The sequence below is a fragment of the Cyprinodon variegatus genome, unplaced genomic scaffold (genome assembly GCF_000732505.1).
Source record: "Cyprinodon variegatus isolate N-32 unplaced genomic scaffold, C_variegatus-1.0 Scaffold1224, whole genome shotgun sequence".
Classification (NCBI taxonomy): Eukaryota; Metazoa; Chordata; class Actinopteri; order Cyprinodontiformes; family Cyprinodontidae; genus Cyprinodon; species Cyprinodon variegatus.
The window spans coordinates 184834-208948 of NW_015151677.1; the positions used below are offsets into that span (position 1 = coordinate 184834).

The window sequence follows — 24115 nt, forward strand, 5'->3', positions numbered from 1 at the left end:
ATGGGAGCAATTATATGAAAATAGAAGACATACAAGACCATTGATAAAATAAACTAGGCATTGGGTACCTACACAAGATCTCACCCCACTGGGTCAAAATGATAATGAGAAGAAAAACCCCAAAACTAAATGGAGGGAGATGAAGGACCTGCAGAGAGCTGGGACCAAAGTAACAAAGGCCACCATCGTTAACACACTACGCCCAGAGGGACTCTCATCCTGCTGTGCCAAGGTCTGTCTGAAGTCTGTCAGAGAACATATGGATGGTGATGGAGGATTGGAAGAATTTCATGGCGAAAGATGAAACCAAAATAGAACTTATGGAAAAACAAACTCTCCTCTTGGGATTTGGAGGACAAAGGAGGCTGAGTTGGTATCCCAAGAACACCATACATGGGGGTGGAAACATAATGCTTTGGGGCTGTTTTCATGCAAAGAAGACAGGATGGCTAAGGATCCGTTTATCTGAAGAATGAACCGGATAATTTATAGTTCATTTTAAGAGAATTCTTCCTTCTATCAGTAACCTTGCTGGATCTTCCACCACAACAGTGATCCCAATCACACTGCTTCGACAATGGAGTCGCCAGCCTCCAGACCTCAACTCTATTGAAAATCTGTGGAGGGAGTTGAAACTTTGTGTTAACCAATAAAAAGTCTCAAGTCATCCAAACTATAGAAGAGAATGGAAGAGTGGACCAAAATAGCAGCTACCGTGTGAGCAAACCTGGGGAAGACTGACAGGAAATGTTCAACCTGTCAGTCAGAACGAAGATAAGGCAACAAAATATTGAGTTGAACTTTTATTATTGACCGAATACTTGTTTTCCTACATAATTTACCAATAAAGTTTTTAAAATCTACAAAACTACAAAAAACAGAACAGGTCCACTAGTGCTTCCTGTTATAAAGAAATACTGAAAGTAACAGAAAAGTGCTGATGGGCATCCAACCAGAGAATGGGGACAGTTTCTGAGTGGTAGGTTGATTTGGTAGATCATGGTTATCAATAAAAAACATGGTTTGTATCTAGACTCGCTCCAACTCATTACAGAGATTTAGAGGAGAGTGTGCTACTTTTAGAACCCATAAAGTCAGTTGGTAATACCCAGGAAACGTAGACGGAAATTACTGTATACAGTTTAATATAAAGACATACAGAACTCTAAATAAATAAGCCTGTTTGTGATGAATACATTTGTGCTGTTGTAGATAATTAACACTCTTATTTTGTTTTCTCCCCTACAGCAAATGTACATATGTCAGGTACTTCAAGATCTCCAATCAGAGGAGGCTGCATCAGGCAGCGGAGAGGACGATGGGCAGGGGTCCTCACAAGATGAGGAAATTATCCAGACTGATAACAACCTGACCGCTGACTTCCAGTCTGGGGAGGACAGCCTCATTGAGAACGAGGTGCGGCACTGAGGCAGTCTGGGAGAGGAAGACAGGCACCAAGTAAAACTTGATGAGTGCACTCAATGTGTGAAACTAACATGGCACTGGACCAGCAGTTCACCAAAGCATCAAAGCCTCCATTGAGGGAACTTATCCTAACTAATATAAGCACATCGTCTACTAAAGGTTAAAAGGTTGCTTTGAAGGACGTTTTCTTCATTGGGTCTCGTTATATTACCGTGTACCTGAAGAGAAAATCTAACAAGCGGAAAAACGAGACTGAGCAGTGCAGATTGATGAAAGAAGACTGATGCACAAAGGAAGACTTGGTGCCTTTTTTTGGGGAGAGAAGCTCTCTTTTTTTCTTAACTTTTTGCACTTGAAGAAAAAAAACTGGAAAGCTCAAGTTTCTCTGAGGTACTGCATCATGGCATGCAAATTCAAAAGATGGAGCAGCTTTTTTTTAATAAAGCTTTGTCTGTCAGCATTAGATGCTTCCATGAATAAGCAGCCTACTAATGTCAGCTGATTAATTTGAGCTCTAGTAATGGACTTAAACTGTTTTTTTCCAAATCCATAGAAGTTTATAAAGATGAGAAATGTGCTACTAACACTCCTGGAAGCTCTGACACTACATCTACACAACTAAAGTAGCCTTTTTTATATTTATTGCAAGCAGAATATTTTTTTGAAATACTATCCAATCTGGTGCAACTTTAAACTGTGGAATACGGTATTTAATTGATCTCATAGCACACCACACTGTTGCAATGCTTTCCCTCTGCCTCTGAGCCTTTTAAGGACCTGCTGCTGTGTCGGACCTCTGCTGCTGATGTTACCACTGGTGGAAAACTCTCGCCCAGCTGCTCCAACCGAACTGAAAGCTGAGAATGTTGCTCAGAGGCGATGTTTTTTTAGATCACAGTATGAATACTTCCTAATGAAATGTTTTCATTTAAATCTTATTGTGAATGTTTACAGCTTGACGTAGAGGTTTAGATAAAAAAAAACATCAAGTTTAGATGACCTGCTAATAGTTCTTCAATTGGGTATATGAATTTCCTACACATCCTTAATTTCCATTTATTTTTTTTCACGCTTTTTTAAATCACTGTGCCTGTCAGATGTTATAATTACACAACAAACTACTTTAAAAACGTTTAAAGATATGACAGGGTGCACAAGCTTTTTGATATAATGCAAACTAAACAGACTTAAATAAAATATGCAGATACATTTCCACAAGTGACACTTAAATGCATGTCTCTAAGCAGCCTGTACAGAAACCACTAATTTTCTTTAGGCGTTAAAAGATTTTCTGGTATTAACTTTCGTCCTATTAATGTTTTATCCTTTTTTCATCATATCTTACAAAGCAGACTTATTGGCATGAAGTACTGGAACTGTTCACAAGCTTTATTTCTTACTGTATCCACTCCATGTGAGGTGGAGGTCATTTCCCTTTGCACATAAATGTGCCCAAATTTCCGCCACCAGGGTGTTAATTCGAGCTGAAGCTAAATTATTCAATCATAGTCGTTATTTTTTCTATACCCAGTTGCATTTTGCTGCTATTACTAGAAGTGAAACAGCTTCTTGGCATGATGCTGCCACCATCGTGTTTTATAATTGGCACAAAGTTCTAATGTTTCAAAGCTTTGCCATGATGCCTCCAAACATACATCTGGTGATTATAATTTGACTTCAGTCCCTTTGGAAGCATTTGATATCGGTCTATTCCCTATTAAGACAGTAACACTGATGTTTCAGAATCTTCCAATTATTATTCTTGAGCTTTTTCAGTTCCTCATAATCCCAACTCATTTAATCTTAAGGTCAGGCGGTTAAAAGTCGGACATCAATTGGTGTTTCAAAGCAACAATCTTTAACACTTGTCCAAAATGGCTAAAGTGACATTAAGCTCCTCAACTCTAAGGAACATTTATGCACTTTTATGTTTTAGAGAAAATACTTGATGAAGTTAACCTTATTCTCTCAATGCATGTTTTTAAGTTTCATTGAAGTTATTACTTTTTAAATGATTCCAGATTCAACGCATAAAAAATTATTACTGTATGTACACTACTGACCTATACTAGGTCGGATGCACAAAGTTCTTGTTGCTCCCAGTTTCTACAGCAGCCGAGTAGATTAATTCAAACAAATTTTTTGCAGTAACATGTCAGATTTTGGTTCTTGGCTGCAGAAGTGTTGAGCTCTAACATTGGATGGACAGGTGGAAGATGTTTCCCTTTTTCTCTTCCGTACCATGAAAGGAATGTAATTATAAAGGCAGAATATGATGTCATGTCTGCTTCTGGAGCTGAGGGGAAATCATTTGGTAGTTCATCACACACTGATGTCTCTGCTACAGGGATGTCTTCATGCTAAATACCTTCCATCTTGAATAGTTAACACATTCATGATTAGCCTCAGCTAGCAGAAGTAGCTTCTGGATTCTAACCAAACATCAAATGCTATGTAACAAATGATATCAAACCCTAGTGCCCATGCAGTTTCTCAGGATCTTTTTAATTTTTTTTTTTTACTTTTTTAAAAGAAACTAACTAATGCAAAAAAAAAAAAAACTAATCAATCACTGTTGAATATTATGCACTAATATTTTATATCAATAGAATGTTCTTTCTCACTGATATGACTGATGCAGAGGAGCATGCAGTTACTTCTTCCATGGGGTTTGTCGGCACATTACTTTGAATATGGAGGTTTTGAGGACGACTCTAGAACTGACACTACTGCTTTTACCTGCTGCCTCTGTTGTCATGATTGGATGAGCTGCTTTAAATCTTAGATAACTGGAAAAACCTCTGAATGTGTCCTGTCAGGGTAACAAACAACGTCACATTGTGAGGGAGATATTTGGAATCTCAGCTTCTGTGTTTTAGTGCTGAATATAGTCTCTGTTGGATAAATACAAAATAATTAATGAATATCTGAATGTTTTCTCTTGCTAATCAGGAAATGGCCATTTTTATACTGTAACAAAAGTCATGTATGTCTAGTTCTGCGTCTTGGCATTTCATCAGTGCGAATTGATCATTTGTTTTATGTGTTCTTTATAGATGGTTGAAAAGAAACTGGAAATGAATGGCTTATTGTAAAAGGCCGAGCTAACAGATTGCCCTCTTAATGTTTCCACTGTATGTTTAGAAAAGATGGTAAAATGTTTCTTCACACTAAAAAGTTTAAATGTCTGTTTTTGTTTTGTCGAGTTCTTTGTGTTGAAGTAGCAATTGGGGATTTGAACCTTTAACTTGGTTTATCATTCTCTCCAATACCACATCTGTTCAGCAGATATAGGATGTTGTGTATGTCTATACTGCTGTGGAGTTTTCTCAACAATAAATCTTCATCTAATCAACATTGGCTGATTAGTCTCAGTTCATCTATTTCCTGGTATGATCTACATGTATGGTGAGGGATAAAAACCCTTTCTTCCATACATTTTGTGATCAGTTATTCAGTTTTTGGAGCTCAAAAATAACTTTTTTTTTTTTAGCTTTGAAGACCTCATTGAATAGAACTTGGCTTTAAAAGCGGATATATACATATATATAGTTCCTACCTTTCATAAGTCAGATGCTGGCCTAACTTGACTTTAGTTTATATATTTTGTGAAGAAAAATACTATTGTTTTCTAATAACATATTTATTTTCTAAGCTCTATTAAAGGTAATTTTTATATCTTTTTCCCACATATTGCTCAAATAAATGGCAGGAATTCATTAAGTGATTTTTTTTCTGCAATGCATGATTTTCTTTCTTATAGATAACCTTTCTTTATGTATTATCTAAAAAATGTTATTATCCCAATTTCTATTAGTTATAGCCCAGTGATACCAGTATACTGGCAACAAAGCTTCAAAAAACCTGATGCGCAGCTGGGAGCCGGTTTTCACACTGCCCAAATACCTTTTATTACGGTATTATTGTTACTTCAAAATAAAAGCAGACTTCCAAGATGTCTGACCATTTTCATAATTTTAAAAACGTTTTATAATTTATATAGGCTATTTAGAATATATACAATTCTTGTAAGAAAATTAATTCAGTATCGCTCTGTCAACTGTAAACCTCCTGCAAATGGCGTTCTAGATGTTTGGTTATATTTAGGGAAATTTACTTGAGAAGCTTTGTTTTTTTGTTTTTATCTGCCCAGCCTTACTTTGGAGGTTATATAACAATAAATGATATATATTAGCAGTAGTAGTTTATCCTCCCCTTACACCAAGTTTAGTGGATTTGTTTAATTAGTTTTATGAAAAAAAATGATTAAGAAAAATGTATTTTCTGTCTGGATTTTTTTATTTTGCAATTATGTTATTTATTTGTATGAATATTTTATCGTGGACTTTGAAATACCAGAACTGTCACAGGCCTTTATATTTTTCTCCGTATGATCCATCGGCTTTATTGTTTGTTAAAGGGGTCCCCATTTTGGAATCAACATTCTTGTATAAACTATAAATAATCTCAGTTTGCTCGAATTATAATTTGGCTTTGATTGGCTCTATGTGTCAAAAGGAAGCTTTTAATTTGAAAGTAGTTCATAAGACGTACCGTAATAAACCGTACAATTGCGCACAGCTAAAGCGTGCCAGGTTCAGGCTGGCTGTGAGGGAGGTTCTCCAGGGGAAAGGGAGGAAGACAGAGGTGCGACGTGGAAACATAAACAAAAGAAGTAACGAGGAAACTTTGAGAGACCTTTTAGCTTTCTGGAGAACCTGACATAAATAAATGAGACGAGATTCAGCTAAAAGGTGATAGGACCTGGGAGGAAGCAGCCGTCGCCATGGACGAGGGGCTGACTATTACTTTTATATCTGTGGCGATGTTTATAGGCTCATTCCTGCTGGGATTCATTCCGCTGTTGTTCAGACTCTCTGTGGTAAGTTTTATTTTAACTCCCTCTTTTAAAAAAATACCAACAGGTCGATCTATCAGTATAGATCTAGTATATTTTAATCTTTTAACTCGCTTAATAGGGATGATGCTCGTCCAGGGGCGGTCAAAGGTTAAAAAGGGGCTCTTATTAGGGGCTTAATTGTAATTAATTGTATGAGTAATAATTATTTGGTGGAATTTTTAATAAAGGTCTAGATCATTGTAGAATTAGGAAAGACTATTCAAGTTTGTTTGTCTTGTGTTTTTGTCCATATGTATACATAGAAAATATCACTATTTTAAACACAATGTAAATTATTACACTTTAATAACAGAATAACATTATAATCAGTAACTTTACACATGTTTACTTCATTTTTTTAATGATAAAACAGCATAATTTACACCCTCTTGGGAAGTTATCAATTACTCTTGGCTTTTTTGCTATTTTTGTCACATTGCAATCTGTAATTTAAATGTTTTTATCCTTATTTCATGCTTAGGACCTGCATTAAATAGTCTTATTTGGTAAAGTGAAATGAGAAGTAAGTATGGGGTTGGTGCTGTTGAGATGGTGAGGGAATAGGGCTCCTGGGGGCACTTCCATTTTTATCTTTTAAAGTTGATATTTAGCAGAACTTGAACCTCCGCTGCTGTGCTGGGACATTTATTAACCTCTTGAGCACACTGCGTGTTTCTTTGAAGGTAACAAAACGAGCCAAGAGCATATGGCTGCAGCCTGGACACCCCTTCACGTGTTAGCCCCACCCCCCTGAAGCTCTTACATTAAAAAAAAAAAACTCATGTATGATATCATAACTGGTTTATCTTATCAAATTTCAGGTTTTAATGGTTAATTAATCTTGTTGCTTGTTGGGGGTTGACTTAAAAATGAGGTATAGTTGGGAGTCCTTTGAAGTTAGGGTTAGTTCAACCATTAGCATTTCCTGTCCCTGATGTGTTTAAACTACTAAATCAATTACACCGGGGTTATTTAATTGTTTTAGATACAAAAAACTCTTGTATTAAAACAGCTACTTGAGAAACTGTACTAAAATGTTCTGAGATCCACACTGTTGAAGCCCCCTGACCATGGGTCCAAATAACAGCTTCTATGGTTTATCTTTGGGTCTGGCTTAGTAGGTTTTTAAGAATAAAGCCTAAACTGATGTATTGAATTTCAAACCTGACAGAAAAGCCTGCAGTTTGTGTCCATTCTGGGAGCAGGCCTACTGTGTGGGACCGCGCTGGCCATCACTATACCTGAGGGTGTGGGCTTACTGGAGGATTCGTGGAGAGGTTTGAATTTTTAACAACCTGATTCCCATCCCTCTACCTTCTTTGTCTTTGGTTGCTTTGACAACTGTGACGTGATGCAGCCCATCCTCTCCCATTAAAATGTGCATGTTTCATTTCAAACCATTGAAGTTAGAGCTGTTCTCTCCTCACTTTGATCCCTTCCCCCTCCATCTTTTGTTTGCAGAATCCTCTGATTCTCCATTAGCACCAAACGCCAGTGAAGAAAGTGCATCTTCCAGCGATGGAAGCTCACCGCCTCGGTTTTATGTCAGCATAGCTTTGACCTTTGGGTTCACCTTCATGTTTGTTGTTGATCAGATTGGGGGATACTTTTCCAAGCAGGGTAAGTTTAAATAACTCACTTTTGGAGCAATGTTTTAGAGCCAACCTTCCATCACTTTGTTTATCATCTAAACACGTCTGATTTCAGATCGAACAACACAAATGTCGAACAACGCTCACATCACAGCCACCATGGGGCTGGTTATCCATGCTGCTGGTATGTTGTCTCATGAAATGTCACCTGAATATCCAGAACCTTCAGAAACTATTCACGCCTTGTGAAGTTATACAAACAAAAACCTTAACATATTTCATAAGGAATTTAAGCTGTTAAGCTGGGGTTTTTTTTGTGTTTTTTTATGCTGGGCTCCCTGTGAGTGCATAAGGATTCATAGGACACAAGCATGAGAAATCCCCAACAAATCCAGGATATTCATGCCCTCATGTGACTCAGCATAGGATTCATGCACTGTGTGATTTTTTTTTTTTTTTAGCCAAGAGGCCTTGACTTCAGACTCTTAAAATAAGTTTCCTTGAGCTAAAATCTGACTTCACACCCTATCAAAGCCATTTTAACACAGGCCACTTTTTTTTACTTTATAAGCTAATAGCCAATTAAAATGATCATTCTCGTCTCCAGCTGATGGATTTGCTCTCGGTGCTGCTGTGGCCACAGGCCAAGTCACTGTACAGGTGATTGTGTTTTTTGCCGTCATTCTGCACAAGGTGAGAGAAACTGTCACTAATTAAGCTGTGTAGTTATTTTTAAAAGATGTAAAAAAAAAAAAAAAAAAAGTGGATGACATCTGTGTTTTTTTGTTTTGTTTTTTTTGGCCTTCAGGCTCCTGCTGCCTTTGGTTTGGTTTCCTTCCTGATGCATGCAGGCCTTGAGAAGAAGTACATTCAGGGACATTTACTGGCCTTCTCAGCTGCTGCGCCTGTAGTCGCTATCAGCACTTACTTCATACTGCACGCTGTAACAGAATACACATTGGCAACATCTAGTGACACTGTGCTTTGCAGATTTAACCAATTGTATCTGTGTTTGTATTTTTCCACAGACTGGAAAATCCTCTGAGGACCAGCTTATTGCAACAGGAGTTGGGATGCTGTTCTCAGCAGGGACTTTCCTTTATGTAGCCACTGTGCACGTCCTCCCTGAGGTCAGCTACAGCAGGATAGAAGAACCCATCTCAAACAACCAGGAGCACAATGACGTTGTGACCCACCAGACCAGACACCTGGGGCTCCTGGAGAGCCTCACTCTCATCCTTGGTGTGGGGCTCCCTGTTGTGTTGGCCCTTGGACTCCACGATGACTGAAAGAGAATGAGAGTTTACTGCACGGTTAAAAAAAAAGAACACTCTCTTATTGCAGGAATGATATAAACCTGCCATTGTTTCTGCTTCTTTGGAGCTTTCCAGGTTTTGACAAGAGTTTTCTCTTTCACCTAAGTTTCCATTACAAGGAAACAAAAGAGGCATATTTTTTATGAGGAGGTACAAGTAAAATCACACCCAGTGGGTAGATTTACAGGTAGAACAAGAGAATAATTTGATACTGTCGTGCAAAAATGTGGAATCTAGCTTTTGCAGTTTGCACTACATTTCATTTTTATTTAGAGTTTAAAAACATCAGCTAAACATAAAGGAATGCAAACTGAATGAGACATTTCCCCTTGTGACTAGCTGATCCTTTTGTATTTATTTGCTTAGCTTAAATGCTGAGGAATCCACTTAAAATACATGAAAAATGCGAAGTTACTTTCTATTTTTGATGGATTTTTTTATGTGAAGCTTTACTTTTTAACGTGGCCCTATGAATGTTGTGTAATAAGCTTCAACATTTTAATTGCAGAGCCTTAAATCGAGCTCTGAAAACTAAATAACAATCTTTTTTTTTATTTGAGGATACCAAATAAGTAGTGATGAAATCCTTTGTATCTTGGCTGACACTACTACTTACAACCCCATTTTACTCATGTTATTGTTTCTGGGTTTTATAGTATTTTTACAAGGTTATATCCTGCTATGTTTTGCACAATCTCTCCAAATCACCTTGTGGATTTGGAGCCGAATTTTACTTTTGAAACCTCTCATTTTATCTTATAACTTTGGTGAATAATGCCAAATGACTGAAAAGTTTTAATATGTAAAGGTGATTAAAAAATATGTTTAAGTTGTTCTTTCTGGCTGTTTTCATTAAATATAAAGTCATCTTTTGGGGGAAACGAGTTGTAAACTTAGCTTTTTCGATGTTGTCTATCAAAATGTGTTGTGTCATTGAAAAAAAAAGTATTAAATTAAAAAGTATGTATATAAAACATAAAACAAGGTGATAAAAATCTTCAGATTCTGCAGAATTTTGTATCTGATATTTCCAAATAATGACAGCTTAATTCAGTGTTTTTTGTTGTTTTTTTTGTATCTGTGCAGTTTTATAGCCGAGTTTAGCTGGACTTACTTTGTTTTAACCATAAAAGAAAAACAACAGTGTTACATTGTGATAATAACATGACAGTTCAGCATTAAGCTATATCGCTTTCTATTGCTTAATGGTATTCATATCAGCATTTTAGCATCAGTTTTTAAAATAAACCTGTTAATAGATTAACTTTCTGAAGGAGAAAACACATTTTTCGGTTCCTCAGAGTCAACATCAGAAAATTTAATAGAAATTTATTTTATATATATTGCACAAGTTGCACTTATAACAGCTTTAAAAGAAGAGATGCTTTACTGAATGTCTTCTACCTCTGTGGACTACCTTCTCATAGCTCTAGATTAATGGTTTCATCAGAATAAGTAGCAAAAAGAAATATATAAGCAGGTAAATCATTAACTTGAAGTGCTTTTTAAGAGCATTGAACCTTGAACCTTTTTTTTTCATTAATCTTACCCACAAACTCCAGGTAATTTTATTAAGATTTTATGCTATCGTTTGCCACAGAAGCTGTTTAAAGGTTGTATTATTTGAATAAATCAGGGGTGTGTCCCACATAAGACATGAATGAAAAAAATATATATATAAAAACGTCCTTTTATTTTATTTACATGTTTAAGTTTATTTCCTTTGGTTAGATTAGGAAACAGTTTTACAAATGATATTCTTTAAGAGGACCATCAAGCTCTTACTTTTTTTTTATCTTTAGTCAGCATTTCTGATAGATAAAAGTTTATCTTTCCATTTAAAATTAAAGTTGAGGCTGTTAATAGATTTTGCAGGAAGGATTGTGTGAACATCACACTTCAGTCTGGTAGACGGCAGTAATTCCACCTTGGGTTGGTTCGTCCACAGTTAAATTCCAACAGAAGAAGAACAGGAAGCAGCCCTGTGCTTTACATTAGAGGGGGTTTTCGATTTCAGAGGCTACGTCCTCCAAGGGCGCGATCTACAAAAAAGGACTGGGTCCTTTGAGGTCCGTGAAAATAAGGAGGCCAGAAAAGTTTTGGCTATGGATTCAAACAGCTCCATTGTTCTTCGGATTTCATCGCCCGTACGTTCTGTCGCCTAGCAACCGTGACGGTTGACACCAAAGATATACATATACATATAAGCCTATGGGTGCTGGCATGATATGGTGGCGCCATCTTGGGGCGGTCGACAGCTCCGAGCCGTTTAATGTGTCGAGCAGGAACAGAATCAGTTTTAATCAGCTTTAACTCGCTGAATTTGTCTACCGCATAATGGCGAGTCTTCCAATACGAACAGGCCTAGTCGCCGCGCCATGACGTAAACGCAAAGAACGTTTCCTTCGGATGATGCAACCGCTGAATATGAACACAGCCCGTGCTTTTATTTAGACAAGTTCTATAAAACCTTCAAAACAACTTCCTGTCCATGAGCGCTGGAAAGTAGGAGGAAAGTTTTTGAATTTTTAAAGTAGCTTTTTTGAGTTTTATTTTAAATTCCTTTTGTTGTTTTTAATTGTTTTTATATTTCATCCCGTACGCACCAAGGTAGGTTTTATCGATTAAACCAAAATTTAAACGTTAACGGTTAACGTTAGCGTTATAGCTAGCGTTAGCTTTCATTTAACACCAATCTTAACCGTTAAGTTTAATTTGCAACTGTAATTGTGTGCTCAATAATTATCTAGGTACAGTAGTTTGTCCTTTTTGTCTTTAATATGTCGGTGGTCGACATTGGCGCCGGATGCCGGAGGTTGCTCTGGAACTGGAGAGTTGTCGGTTCAAATCCCGGTTTGGCTCAGTGTCGTTGTGTCCTTGGGCAAGACATTTCACCTACTGATGGTGGTGACAGTGTACTGCAGCCTTGCTTCTGTCATTGAGCCTCAGGGCAGCTGTGGCTACCATTTAGCTTGCCACCATCAGTGTGTGAGTGAATGACTGAATGTAGTGTAAGCCATCTGACTTGGAAAGAAGTGCTGTATAACTACTATTTTCATAGATATTTGTACATTAATTCAATTCAGTTTATTTCACAACACATGTCTAAAAGAGAATTTACTCGTTACATCAGCTCAAATAGTCAAAAGAAGAAGAAGAACAAGGTTCCAAAGGAAGAAAAAGGTGCATAGGATATATATACAGTTTATACAGTGCATCCGCATATTTGATATATATATATCTGTATATATATATATTAATATGCAGGATTATTGCACAGGGTGTTAACATGGGTATTTATATCTAGTTATTGTACTGGATGTCAAATATAGAGAAATAGCTTATTGCACAGGGTTTTAAATAGTAATTGCACTTTATACATTGCACAAGTTATTGCCGTTTTAGTGTTGCATTGTAGAGTCTGGTGGCAGTAGGGATGAATGACCTGCGGTAGCTCTCCTTTATGCAAACAATATGTAAAAGATGTATCTCCGTACTGGTTGAGTGTAACTAAATAGTCATGACTTTAGTAAACTTGCTCTATATTTCCTTTTGTCTTCATTTCGCTGAACATGACCTCTAGAAGACGAGAGATGAGAAAAGCCAGAGCGGGCGCTGATGAAGAGTCACCCCGGCAGAATGGGTCCTCCAGCCGGAGGAGGTCAGAGCAACAAGCGTTTGAAGGAGAGGACCCAGACTCGATCCCAGGAGGTCTGCAGGACAATGTCGACGACGACAACGATCAGGGCCGAAGGAGAGAGATAAGAAGCAAATACAGGGACCTCATCAACTCAGTCCAACGTCAGTTATTACTTTTTAATAATTGTTATAAGATGTATAGTTTTACTTATTTTCCAATGAATAGATTCATTTATCTTCTTTTGTTGTTTTCATTTACAGAAAACAGGGAAGATATGCTGAGTCCCTCCAACAACAAGCTCACAGAAGTCTTAGAAGAGGCAAATAAGCTTTTTAAAGAGGGTATGTGAAAAAGAAAATATTTTTTAATTAGGAACTAAATAATTCACGTGTTGACTGAATGTTTATAGAGTTAGACAGGAAGAAAACAGGATTTACAGGAACTTTTAGTAAAACCAGCATTATTTTTATGGTTGGTTGTTTTGACAATTTTAAAATTAGCTATAACTTTTATTTTGATAGTTACGGTTACAATTTATTGTAACCGTAACTATCAAAATATTATATTTATATTTAAATAATTATATTTACAATTTATTTTTAATTTTATGTAAACTCAGCATACTCCAACCCTTGCGTAGATTTTTGTACTAAGTATCCATAAAAAGGTGCATAAACTGTAAATATCCACAGTAATCATTTCAGCCACCATGTAGTCTAATGGAAGTTTACATTAATCGTCCAATAAATACCAGAAGTATTTACTACTGGATTTTATTTTTCTGCTCTCATGAGCGTTTTAAAATCCTCCTCCTCCTGCTAAAGCTGCTTTGTAAACATTGCACTTTGTGATTTTGCTTTGAGACTAAACTTCAGCCTCTTGGTACAACAGCTTTTCTAAATATTAGATCTGGCTTCGGCGTGTTTTTAAACATAAAATATTTCCACATTGCAGCTTTTATTACACAGAGCTGTTGACTGAGTGGATTCCAAGAAGTTTTCAGCTGTTTTCTCATTTCATTTTTAAAGCAATGTCACACTCTGCACATGACATGTGACGCAGTGCACAGCTTAGAAATAGACTGGATAGATCCACCCTTAGGGATTGGACATATTGGAACTGATTTCTGTTGTAGAATTTTTTGTCATCTGGACTGATACAGATATTAACGTGGGATTGTGGGTTGTATTTCTACTTTGAACTGATCTCATTGTACTCCAACAGTGCGACAGGCGAGAGAAGCAGCTCTGGATGCTCAGCTTCTTGTCGTGGCCACAGACTTGGGAAAAGAGAAAGCCAGCCAGCTGTTTTCTGAGGGCTGCGCGTTTGATCCCACTGCTTTTGCTGAACACTTGGTGAGTGCTTTTGTTGTTCTGATAAATTAAATTGCAATCCATATCTCAATTGGAGAGAAGCTTGTATGCAGTTTGAGTTTTTGTTCTATGGTATAACTGGCCTTTCATACTCCCATGCTCCTGATGCACACAGCTAACATCTATTTTGGTGACTATCATACGAAGGCTGACAGTGTTGGCACAAGCTAGCAGTGAGAGACAAAGAGAAAAGTGAACTTAAATTACTCTAGCAAACAACGTGTTATAGTTGCAGAGTTTTCTGTTGTCTTTCTGTCTGATGCTGCTATTTGGAGGAGATTTTGTTTTCCAGCTTATAAAGCTACACAAACAGTTGTTTCTGCCATGTGATAAAAACCAAAAAACAGGGAAAGATCACTTGTAACTATACCACTGGGCAGTCATGTGTGGCTGTGATTCTCGTGGTAGTAAAAGCACATTTTCACATTTATGAGGATGTCAGCACCACAAAGAACACCATCACCAGGGTCAGCCAACAATGACTGAGGAGGTTCGACAAACGCTAGAAGCTACAGAACTCAGCCTTCTAGTCTGCTGACAGAGAAGCACTGAGGACAGCGAGCCATCAGGTTAGCAAAGCGGAACCACAGTCAGAAAACCCAGAATCTTTTCCAAGAGCCAGCAAAGGCATACGGGCGATCACAGACTACAGAAGGTGGCATTGAGTTAGTCTGTGCTTCCAGCTGTTAGAAAAATCTCTCTACAATCCAGCTGTTTTTCTGATATCTATTTAAAAACAGCTATTTTTTAAATAGATATATAAATCTATATATATCTATTTAAAAACCATGATACTTGTTACCTCCATGCGATGGATGGAGTTTAAATACTAATTTCTCTATTAGAAGCAAGCAGTCTAATGTGGCAATCTAACATTTGCACCTCTCTCTCAGCTGTCCTTCATGGGTCTCAACCGTCTGGAGGAAGAGGAAGAAAACGATGAGCTGCAGAATGGAGGTGGTGTTGATGGCTTCCTCCCCAAAGACGCCTGGCACAGGCTGGCCAGGAGGACAGAGTGCTGTTTCAAGACTGCACCTACGTTCCACTACATGTGAGTCCTGGAGAACATAATTTTAAGCATCTAAAGAAAAGCTCTGGTCTGGGCTCGCAGCTGATTTAAGTGTTAATGCAAAAAATAAGCTCCTAACTATACAGAAAACAATTGAGAACTGTGATTTTAGTCCTAAACTCTTATATTTGACCTAAAATGTTTCTTCAATTGTAATATGTTTTCATAATTTTAAAATATTTACTCAGAATAACTTTGTCTCCGAACATTATCCTGGGTCTGACCGTGTGTAATTTTTCTCCACAGGATGGGATCCTTTTACGCAGAGCCGCCTCCTCCGAAGCAAAAAAGCGATCGGCAAAGGAAAGCCTCAAGCAAGGAAGTCAAGAGAATCATGCCCACTCAGGTACCTCTATCCCCACCTGCACCATCACAGCTGTGGGTAAAAACACATCTGAACCAGTCTTATCAAACATAATTTGGTATGAGGATTAATTCTCCATGACCAAAGTTTCTTTTGTTTTTATCAACATTTTAATATTCTTTAAAAGTAATTTAATCAGTCTATTCAAAATATCTTTTGTCATATTCCTTATTCATACACATTTTACAAATTAAAGTCACCTAATAAATAAAAAGGATTCATTTTCAAAATCACAAAATGCATTTAGTTTTCTTTGGTGAATTAAAACAATCTCGTCTGTGTAAGTTATGGTTACATACGTCATTATCTTGCGTTTCAGCTTAAGAAAATGGAAGAGTCTCATCAAGAAGCAACAGAGAAAGAGGTGGAAAGAATCCTGGGATACCTGAAGGGCTATTTCGAGGATGACCGTAAGTTGGAAATGATCTTTGCTGCCAAGATAGATCTTAGTTTACAGAGTCCTTCCCACTTCTAGGCTTTATAAACAGGCTGGAAAAGACTACGAGGATATTTTAATTGTCAGTCATTTCAAGGTGCGTCCTTCTGTTTTTCTCTCCTCGTTTGTGTCCTTTCCTGGGACCCTCCTTCATATGTTCTTCTTTCCTTCTATGCCTTCACCCTTCTGTTCTTCCCTTTTACTTGTTTCGTCTGTCATCCTTCCACTTATTCCTTGTGTCCTCCATTCCTTTCATTCTTGTCTTTCACCTCTGAATTTTATTTCCCTTTTCTGCCTGTTTAATTTTTTCTTCCTTGTGTCCTACCTTCCTTTTGTTCTTTCACCCCTCTGTCTTATCTTTCTTCCTTTCTTGTGTCTCTCCTTTCATTGTCTCCTTGCCTGTCTGAGAGTTTCTGATATTTTAAGATGTTGTCGCTCTAAATCCGGCTGTATGAACAGTTTTCTAAATCAGGGGTAGAATTTTTGTGAACAATCACTAAATAACTAGGCAGCATAAACACTCATTTATCCTAAACAGCTTTAAGACATCTAGTGTCCTACATGGTGGACATTTCATCATTTTCCAGTCTTTGTTTAACCTGCAGTAATCTAACCTCTTTGGCCAATAAATATGATCAACAACTAACTTTAATTTCAGACAATCCAGTAAAAAATTTAAAACTATGCACATGCAAACATGTTTAGATAATGGTGAATAAATATGTTATATGTATAAATGAATGCTTATGTCTGAAAATCAAATGGTCAGCATTACTTTTTAATGAAAGAATTGGCTTTTTATACTCCAGGCTGTGAGTTTTGAAGCAGATGTTTGCAGAAATGGAATTAATAAAATAGATTAGAGACTTGTCTGTCTTCAGCGTTTATTTATTTATTAATTTTTTTACAGGTATTGGAGCAGCTCTGCCTGCAGCTGTGCCTCTAGTCTGATTAATCCGATATCAGTTCTGAGGCTGTTTACTCTTGTATTTAATTAGTCACCTCAAACATTTTAGTGCATTAAATTATTTTAATAATTGCTGTTTTTCTATTCGCATTGCAGCTTCACCGATGTCATACTATGAATTTGTCATTGACCCCAACTCATTTTCCCGGACGGTAGAAAACATTTTCCACACATCTTTTCTCATCAGGGTAAGTAAATTCCTTTACAGCGCTATATTTCCATTTAGTGGCGCCAAATGGATATAACATTGTCTTGTTTGTTACAGGATGGTTTGGCACGGTTGTATCTGGATGATGACAAGTTACCTTGTATAGGTGGGTACCTGTAAGGACTTCTTCTGGTTGTAAAATCTTTTAAAGAATTATATCTAATGAATTTTTGTTTGTTTGTTTATAATTTCTCAGAGCCAGTAGAAGAGGAAGCTGGAGCTACATCCAACCGCAGACAGTGCATTGTTCCTATCAGCCCAAATATATGGAGGGTGAGCAGCTTTAAACTTCTTTGCTGAAATATACTTTTGTCCTAGAAAGTGTCAAAAGTATTCACAGCCTTTTAACTACTTTTGCCTCTTTAAAGGCACACAGTGTGATTTATTTTTTATTTTTAGGATGTGATAGCTAAACAACAAGCAAGTCTACTTGTTGAGAAGTTTCACTATTCTTCTTATTATTTATTTGTACAAATAACCAGCATTTGTTTTTATCTTTTTCGTCTTCATATTGAAAATAAACCCTACTGTAGCCAATCACATCAAGAAGTTACATAATCTGTTTGATTTGTTTTCATTAGAAATCCTGCAGTTTCTGTAACAGCCTCAGAGGTTTGTTAGAGGATCATAGGGAACAATTGGCACCATAAAGACCAAGGATAGCAGACAGGTCTGGGGGGAATTTAAAATAGGATTACAATCATTAGAGATCTTCCATATCACGTCCAATCCATCGTTTGAAAGCAAAGAGCATGTGGCACAGCTGAGGATCTACCAGGATTTGGCTGAAAAAGAAAACAACAATCAGGATCGCAGCCAGCAGGTCCACGGTAACCCTGGAGGAGCTGCCAAAATCCACAACTCAGCTGGAAGAAATTATCAAAAAACATTAACTGTGAAGCCCAACAAATCTAAGCTTTAAAAAAAACAACTATAAAATAAATAAATAAATAAAATCCCTCTATCTGTTGTCGAAAACAACACATATGGAAAAATTCAACAATGTGAAAGAAGACTTTCTGTTCAATTGACAACAATAATAATGATAATACATTTTATTTCAAGGGCCTTGCAAAACTTCAAGGACACCGCACAATAAGAGCTAAAAAAAAAAAAAAAAAAATAAATGAAAAAAAAAAAAAAAAAGCAATATTTGTGGGCATGCTTTGGCGGCTTGGTGGTTAGCACGCATGACACATGTATGGAGGCTGTAGTCCTGACGAAGTCCCACACACTCCCACGAAATGCCACTCTGGGTCCCTGAGCAAGACCCTTATCCCCACACTGCTACCTGGGGGCCCCCAGTGGCAGCCCAAGGCAGAGAGTGAATTTCCCCATTGTGGGAAAACAAAGGATTTACATTTACAAGACAGGAGGAAGGAACAATGAGGTGAGGAGTAGAGCATAGGGAGGTGAAATTTCAAGTAAATCGGAGAGATGGGGAGGGGAAAGATTGTGAATAACTTTCAAAGGAAGTAAAAGAATTTTGAACTGAATTCTTAACTCGACAGGGAGCCAGTGGAGCTACTGTAGGACTGGGGAGATGTGATGGAAAGAGAAGGTTCTAGAACTGATGCAAGCTGCTGAGTTTCTGACTGCCTCAAGCTTGTTTAAGGATTTTTGAGGTAGACCAAAAAGAAGAAGAGTTAGTTATTGATGCAGGAAGTGACAAGACTATGGACAAGAGCAGAGGTGGAACCAGGGGAGAGAAAGGGGCGAATGATATTGTGTAAGTGAATGTAAACAAATAGAGTAAGGTTGTGATTGTGAGAGGAGAAGGACAGTGTACTATCAAGGATGACACCCAGACTGCTGACATGAGGTTAGGGGGAGAGTATGGAGTTATCAAGTGAAAGGAAGAAACTGTCAACTTTGGATAATGTAGATTTGGTTCCCACTAGAAGGACTTCTGTCTTGTCATTATTTAATTTAATTTAAGAAAGTTGGAGGTGAACCAGGATTTTATTTTCAGCTAAACAGGAGGTTAATAAAGGAGGTGGGAGTGAAGAAGTGAACTGCTAACTGTACAGAAACTTAACACTTAATCCAACTGAACCCACCATCCTCGATGGGAAAGTCTCTGGCGGCAGCATCATACTGAGGAAGTGCTTTTCTACGGATGGGGCAGGGAAGTTGTTCAGAGCTCATGGGAGGATGAATGGAGCAAAATTCTTAAGCGACAGCAAAAACATTAAAATAGTGGGTTCCTCAACATGGTGTTACAGCTCCCTGGTGCAGAGCTCATAAGTTTCACTTCTGAGGGTTCAGAGTCCTGTGCAAAGATACTGACTTTATCTCTTTGTCAATCCTGGGGCAAAAAAAAGTTTTAGGAAATTATCAACCAGAATAATGCTGTGATTTAGACTCAGGTTTTATCACGAGTGAGCATGGCCTAGTTTAAATCTTAACCCCATTTAAAACCCTATTTGAAAATTTATGTGCACAGAGCCTAATAACAGATGTTTACGGGAAATGTAATAGATTTAGTAAACTTTGAATAGTTTTCTTCCCATATCACTGTATATCTCCATCACATAAAATGATCTGCCGCTGAGCATCAAAATACTTCAAGTGCTGTGGATACTTTTGTGAGGCATTGCAGTGTAATGAATTATAATCTATCTTCTCTTGTTTCTGTTCTTTTTCAGGAGCTAATAGATGTTTTCGAAATCAGAGAGGCAATAATTCAGCCTCCAGAGACACAGAATGAGTGACGGCGCTTTTTTCTTTCTTAACGGTTTAGGTTTTATGTGACCAACTTCTTTTTTCCTGAAATATTTTGTTGATGTTTTTATTAATAATAAATATCCATTTAGGATTTCACAAATGTTCTTTATGCCAAGTAAAATGTTATTGAAAAGTTTATTTTTCTGATATGAGGAAAATGTAAACTGTACTTCTGTTACATGTTTCAATAAAAGGTTTCAATAAAAAAAAAAAGTTTTCTATTTAAGCTCCTGTTTTCTGCACCATTTTAGCTGAGTCATCTGATTAAATGCAGTTTACCATCCTGGTAATTCCACACACTGAAGCTCTAGCAGCAGCATCATCCTTGCATTGTCTTGGGTCTCTTAAAGAGACAGGAATGTTTTTTGCTCCCTCCCTCCCACCCTTTCCTCTCCCCTCACTGAGATTTTTTTTCCCTCCAAAGCAAAACCTCAGTCTGTGCTCCTGCGCTGTGATTTAAAGCTCAGCTGCATCTGAGGCTGCAGGGAGCATCTCCTTTTTTCCACTTCCATCACGTTCACTTGATTGAATGGGATTTTATGTAACAGTGACTAGGGAATTAATGTCACAGGAGGACCGCAGGCATCACAGCCAGTGATGCACACACACACAGACAGACATGGAGGCGTGCACAGGGAAGCTTCTGCAGTGATCTTGTTCTGGCGATGCTGAAGCCGACTGATAAAGATGCAGTTCTGCAGAAAGGTGCTCTGCCAGCCGTGTAGCGCCAGGGTCACTTCGCCAGAGGAGGACATGGAATACAGGATGGGGAGCTGCATTGGAATCTCACACAAGCAGGTAAACAGAGAGGAAGACACTGTTGAATGGAAGCTTTTCATTCAGGGAGAGGTGGAGTGTATATTTAAGATGGACCGGGGGTTCAAAGCAGCAGGGAAATGTTCTTCAGAGAGCAGGAGCTGAGGATAAGCAAAAGGGTTGTGTTTGCAGAGGAAAATAGGAGATAGAGTGACACTTTGGGCTTATATGTTTAATTAAAAAAGTAGCCCTAATACTAGGAAACAGAAGTAACACATATTGAGGCTGGTTTGTAGGAAACAGCTGATCAGAAGCAGGCTATTTATAGGAATGATGTGTAGACTGCTGTGCTTGTTTAAAGTGGCCTTTACAAATGGCAGATAGAAGAGGAACCACATCCACTTTCATCCATCTCAGTGTGAAGATGTTGCTTCCGTTTAATGGAGCAGCTCTCTGAGCGTCACAGTCTTTTAATTGTGTGCATGTATTTTTACCTGTCAGTCAACAAGCAAGCACCAACACCCTGAAAATGCCACTGGCAATAAGTGTACAGGGTCATCCTACAGGTGGAACACCTGCAGCCTGCTTCATTGTCTAGCAGATGTGGTCGCAACCCTTTAATATTTGCACATTTTGTCATGATTTATCTGTAAATAATGTGTTTTATTTGGGATTTTTAGGAAAAACCAAGATCCACCCATAGTGTGAAAGTGAACAGATCGCCAGTTTGTTAAACTAGGGGAAAACAATTGTGCTTTTACATGCTGATAGAGGGACTGTCAGGTTGATCTTATGTATATTTGTGGAGTTGGGAGGGGATGCCAGGGCTACACTTTAGGTCAAAAACATGTTTATGTGTCAAAATGAAAAAGTCCAGATAAAAATCCAACACTTATTTAATCTGATATAAATAAAAATAGAGAAACAAGACCTCCATTGTGTTTTTATTTTTTTTTTTACTTCACTGTGGCTGAGAAAGTGAAAAGTTCAAGGGGTATAAATTACTCTAAAGCATTAAACCCCCATCCTGCTGTTAGTGGCCCGGTTTGTTTACAGTTCATCAACCTACCACCTCCCTGCTCAGCAGACATGGCTACTCCAGCTCCAGTTAGTTCCCCTCCCTCCCCTCCCCACGCATGTCCCCCCGCTGCCTTGTGTCCAGGGCTAAAATAGCAACAGAGGAACCGGGGTTCCTCAGGCGGCAGCACAGATGCATTAGTTTGACAGTAAACAAACCTGAAGGCTGGAACCTGTCTCATTGTTGCAGTGCTGAATTTTTTTATAGGCGGTAAGTTTCATCTGTGAGTTTTTTTTTGGTGAAGTGTCTCCTTTAGCATTTTGTTAGATGAAAATTGTGAGAAATTGTGATAGATGGTGAGTAATTTGTTGCTGGATCCCTTTTATTTTTACATTTGATATATTTATAGATTGTAAAGCATCAAATAGAGCTATTTTTGAAACATTGAGCATTGTTTCATTCTGCTATGTTTACCCGTTTTCACTGAATAATATGTGCTGTTGAACAAACTGAAGAAAAAACATTGGAAAAAAACATCAAATGATCTCTTTCTAGAAATTAAGGAGGAGAAAAAGGAATTTTTTGTTAGAAAAGATAAGAAGCAGGATAGGAAATGGTAAACTCACATACATGCTCCTCCATCTGAGCCACCCAAGGCTGATGTTACGTGATGGTCAGGCTGTAATGAGGTGAGAAGTGACCTGGCAGAGGTTGAATCATATGATTTCCCATCAGTGCTGCCAAAACGCCTTGAAAAGCCGCTGCCGGCTAAAGTGAACACAGGTTGGTGTAAAGAAGGGGGCTGAAATTACACCCCATTCACGCAAATAGCAGGCAGGGCAGATGAGCTGCCCCACGGCTGAAGGAGTGAAAATAAGGATGTAAGGAGACAGTGTTATTATTCTCATACAGAATAAATGTTAAAATGTTGGAGAAAAAGTGATTTGCAGAAAGGTCAGGGATGCAGCTGGGAAGCACGCATGACAAATCATGCATTAGGCTGGAATAAAGCAGTAAATATGAGGCAACTCTATTTATAAAGTCTTGCATATTCAGGTCATTGCTTCCTGGCCTAACACTGAGCTGGCATTCTGTCCCTGCAGTCATACAAGGAATGCAAATCAAAAGGAAACTTCAGAGCATAAGTTAGGTCCTTATTTGATCCTCTAAACATCCTCTTGTACCGCAGTATCTTTTTGTGTCTTATTGTCTTAAATTATGTCCTATAAGAAAGTAAAAAAAAAAAAATGCTTATTTGTAATTAGTCAGTGTCTGGTTACAAAGCCTAACCTACAAAGAACTGAGTTGTAGATAATTGCATTAAACTGCTGATCTGGGTTAGGGTTGCTTCTTTGTCCAGATAAGACCAGCAACACTGCTGAGAGCCAATCTGTTATTTACCATGTAAGGATTAAGTTGTGCAGGTTCAGTCACTGTGTCATTGTGCAACAGTCATTAATTCACCTCACAGGCACAGGTGCAGAATAAGAGTCAATTCAATTTCAATTCAGTTTATTTATATAGCACCACTTCACAACATGTCATCTCAAGGCACTTTCACAGTTCACCAGATCATCCATCCATTTTCCTTCACGCTTATTCCAAGCGGAGTCGCAAGGGGTGCTGGTGCCTATCTCCAGTTGTCTACGGGCGAGAAGTGGGCTACATCCTGAGTTCTCTAATCAAGGAAAACCAGTTGATTTCATCGACACATTAACTTGGAGGCAATCCCTCACACTAAGCATACTTGTAGGGACAGTGGGGAAGAAAAACTGACTAGGGTTCAATGAGACAGAAGCAGAGATGCAAAAGGCAATTGTAAAAGGCGGCCACATCCAGGAAACACACAGCCAGTCACAGTCAGAGAAACAGGACTGCACTAAAAAACAGGCAGATCTAGAACATCTATAAACAAAGGTGTTGATGGCAGCAGCACAGCTGATATTTCTCTCCAGGATGGAGTCACAGCCAAACAGAAACAGACGAGGCGAAGCTACTATGATAAAAAGCAGGGAGAGCACAACGATAGAGATTTAATTAACAGATTCTACAGAGTGGAAGAATAGAGACAGAATGAAGCAGAATGATGAAAAAGGGGTCCCTATGTCCTCCAGAAGTCTAAGCCTATAGCAGCATAACTATAGACATAGCTTAGGATAACCTGAGCCCCTCTAACTGTAAGCTTTATCAAAAAGTAAAGTTTTAAGTCAAATGAAGTTTGAAAAGTGGGTTTTTGGTTTAGTCTTCTAGGGTAAAATTATGTTGCTACCAAATCTTCAATACAGATTGGAAAAACATGTTTGTAAATTTTCTCCGACCCATGC

At 38.0% G+C, this 24115-nt stretch overlaps 3 protein-coding genes across 8 annotated transcripts in view; all 3 read left to right on the top strand.

Moving 5' to 3' along the window:
* LOC107102258 (CSC1-like protein 2) overlaps positions 1-4810 on the top strand; it is a 32538-nt gene extending 27728 nt beyond the window's left edge. Inside the window, exon 23 of one of the 3 annotated variants that reach the window (XM_015401479.1) lies at positions 1249-4810. In XM_015401479.1, the coding sequence (XP_015256965.1) occupies positions 1249-1428 (180 nt within the window). In that variant the 3' untranslated portion in view covers positions 1429-4810. Of the gene's footprint in view, positions 1-1247 lie in introns of all 3 variants that reach the window. The other 2 variants (XM_015401477.1, XM_015401478.1) reach the window with 2 other exon arrangements.
* A 1212-nt stretch (positions 4811-6022) lies between these two features.
* On the top strand, positions 6023-9592 carry LOC107102254 (zinc transporter ZIP9-like). The gene is made up of 7 exons (XM_015401472.1): positions 6023-6307; positions 7497-7602; positions 7787-7945; positions 8033-8101; positions 8525-8610; positions 8726-8860; positions 8946-9592. Exons 1-7 carry the CDS (start codon positions 6212-6214, stop codon positions 9204-9206), a joined length of 912 nt encoding a protein of 303 aa, XP_015256958.1. The 5' UTR covers positions 6023-6211; the 3' UTR covers positions 9207-9592.
* A 1642-nt stretch (positions 9593-11234) lies between these two features.
* On the top strand, positions 11235-20203 carry LOC107102252 (non-structural maintenance of chromosomes element 4 homolog A-like). 4 transcript variants are annotated; one of them, XM_015401470.1, is made up of 11 exons: positions 11235-11380; positions 12817-13034; positions 13134-13214; positions 14098-14228; positions 15140-15297; positions 15562-15661; positions 15999-16089; positions 17179-17270; positions 17348-17396; positions 17487-17563; positions 19939-20203. In XM_015401470.1, the coding sequence occupies exons 2-11, from the start codon at positions 12827-12829 to the stop codon at positions 20002-20004; spliced, it is 1053 nt and encodes a 350-aa protein (XP_015256956.1). In that variant the 5' UTR covers positions 11235-11380; positions 12817-12826; the 3' UTR covers positions 20005-20203. The 4 variants fall into 4 exon arrangements, with proteins under 4 accessions (XP_015256956.1, XP_015256957.1, XP_015256955.1 ...); XM_015401471.1 differs by having other exon boundaries at positions 11263-11380; positions 12820-13034; XM_015401469.1 differs by lacking the exon at positions 11235-11380 and adding an exon at positions 11558-11843 and having other exon boundaries at positions 12820-13034.
* The last annotated feature ends 3912 nt before the right edge of the window (positions 20204-24115 follow it).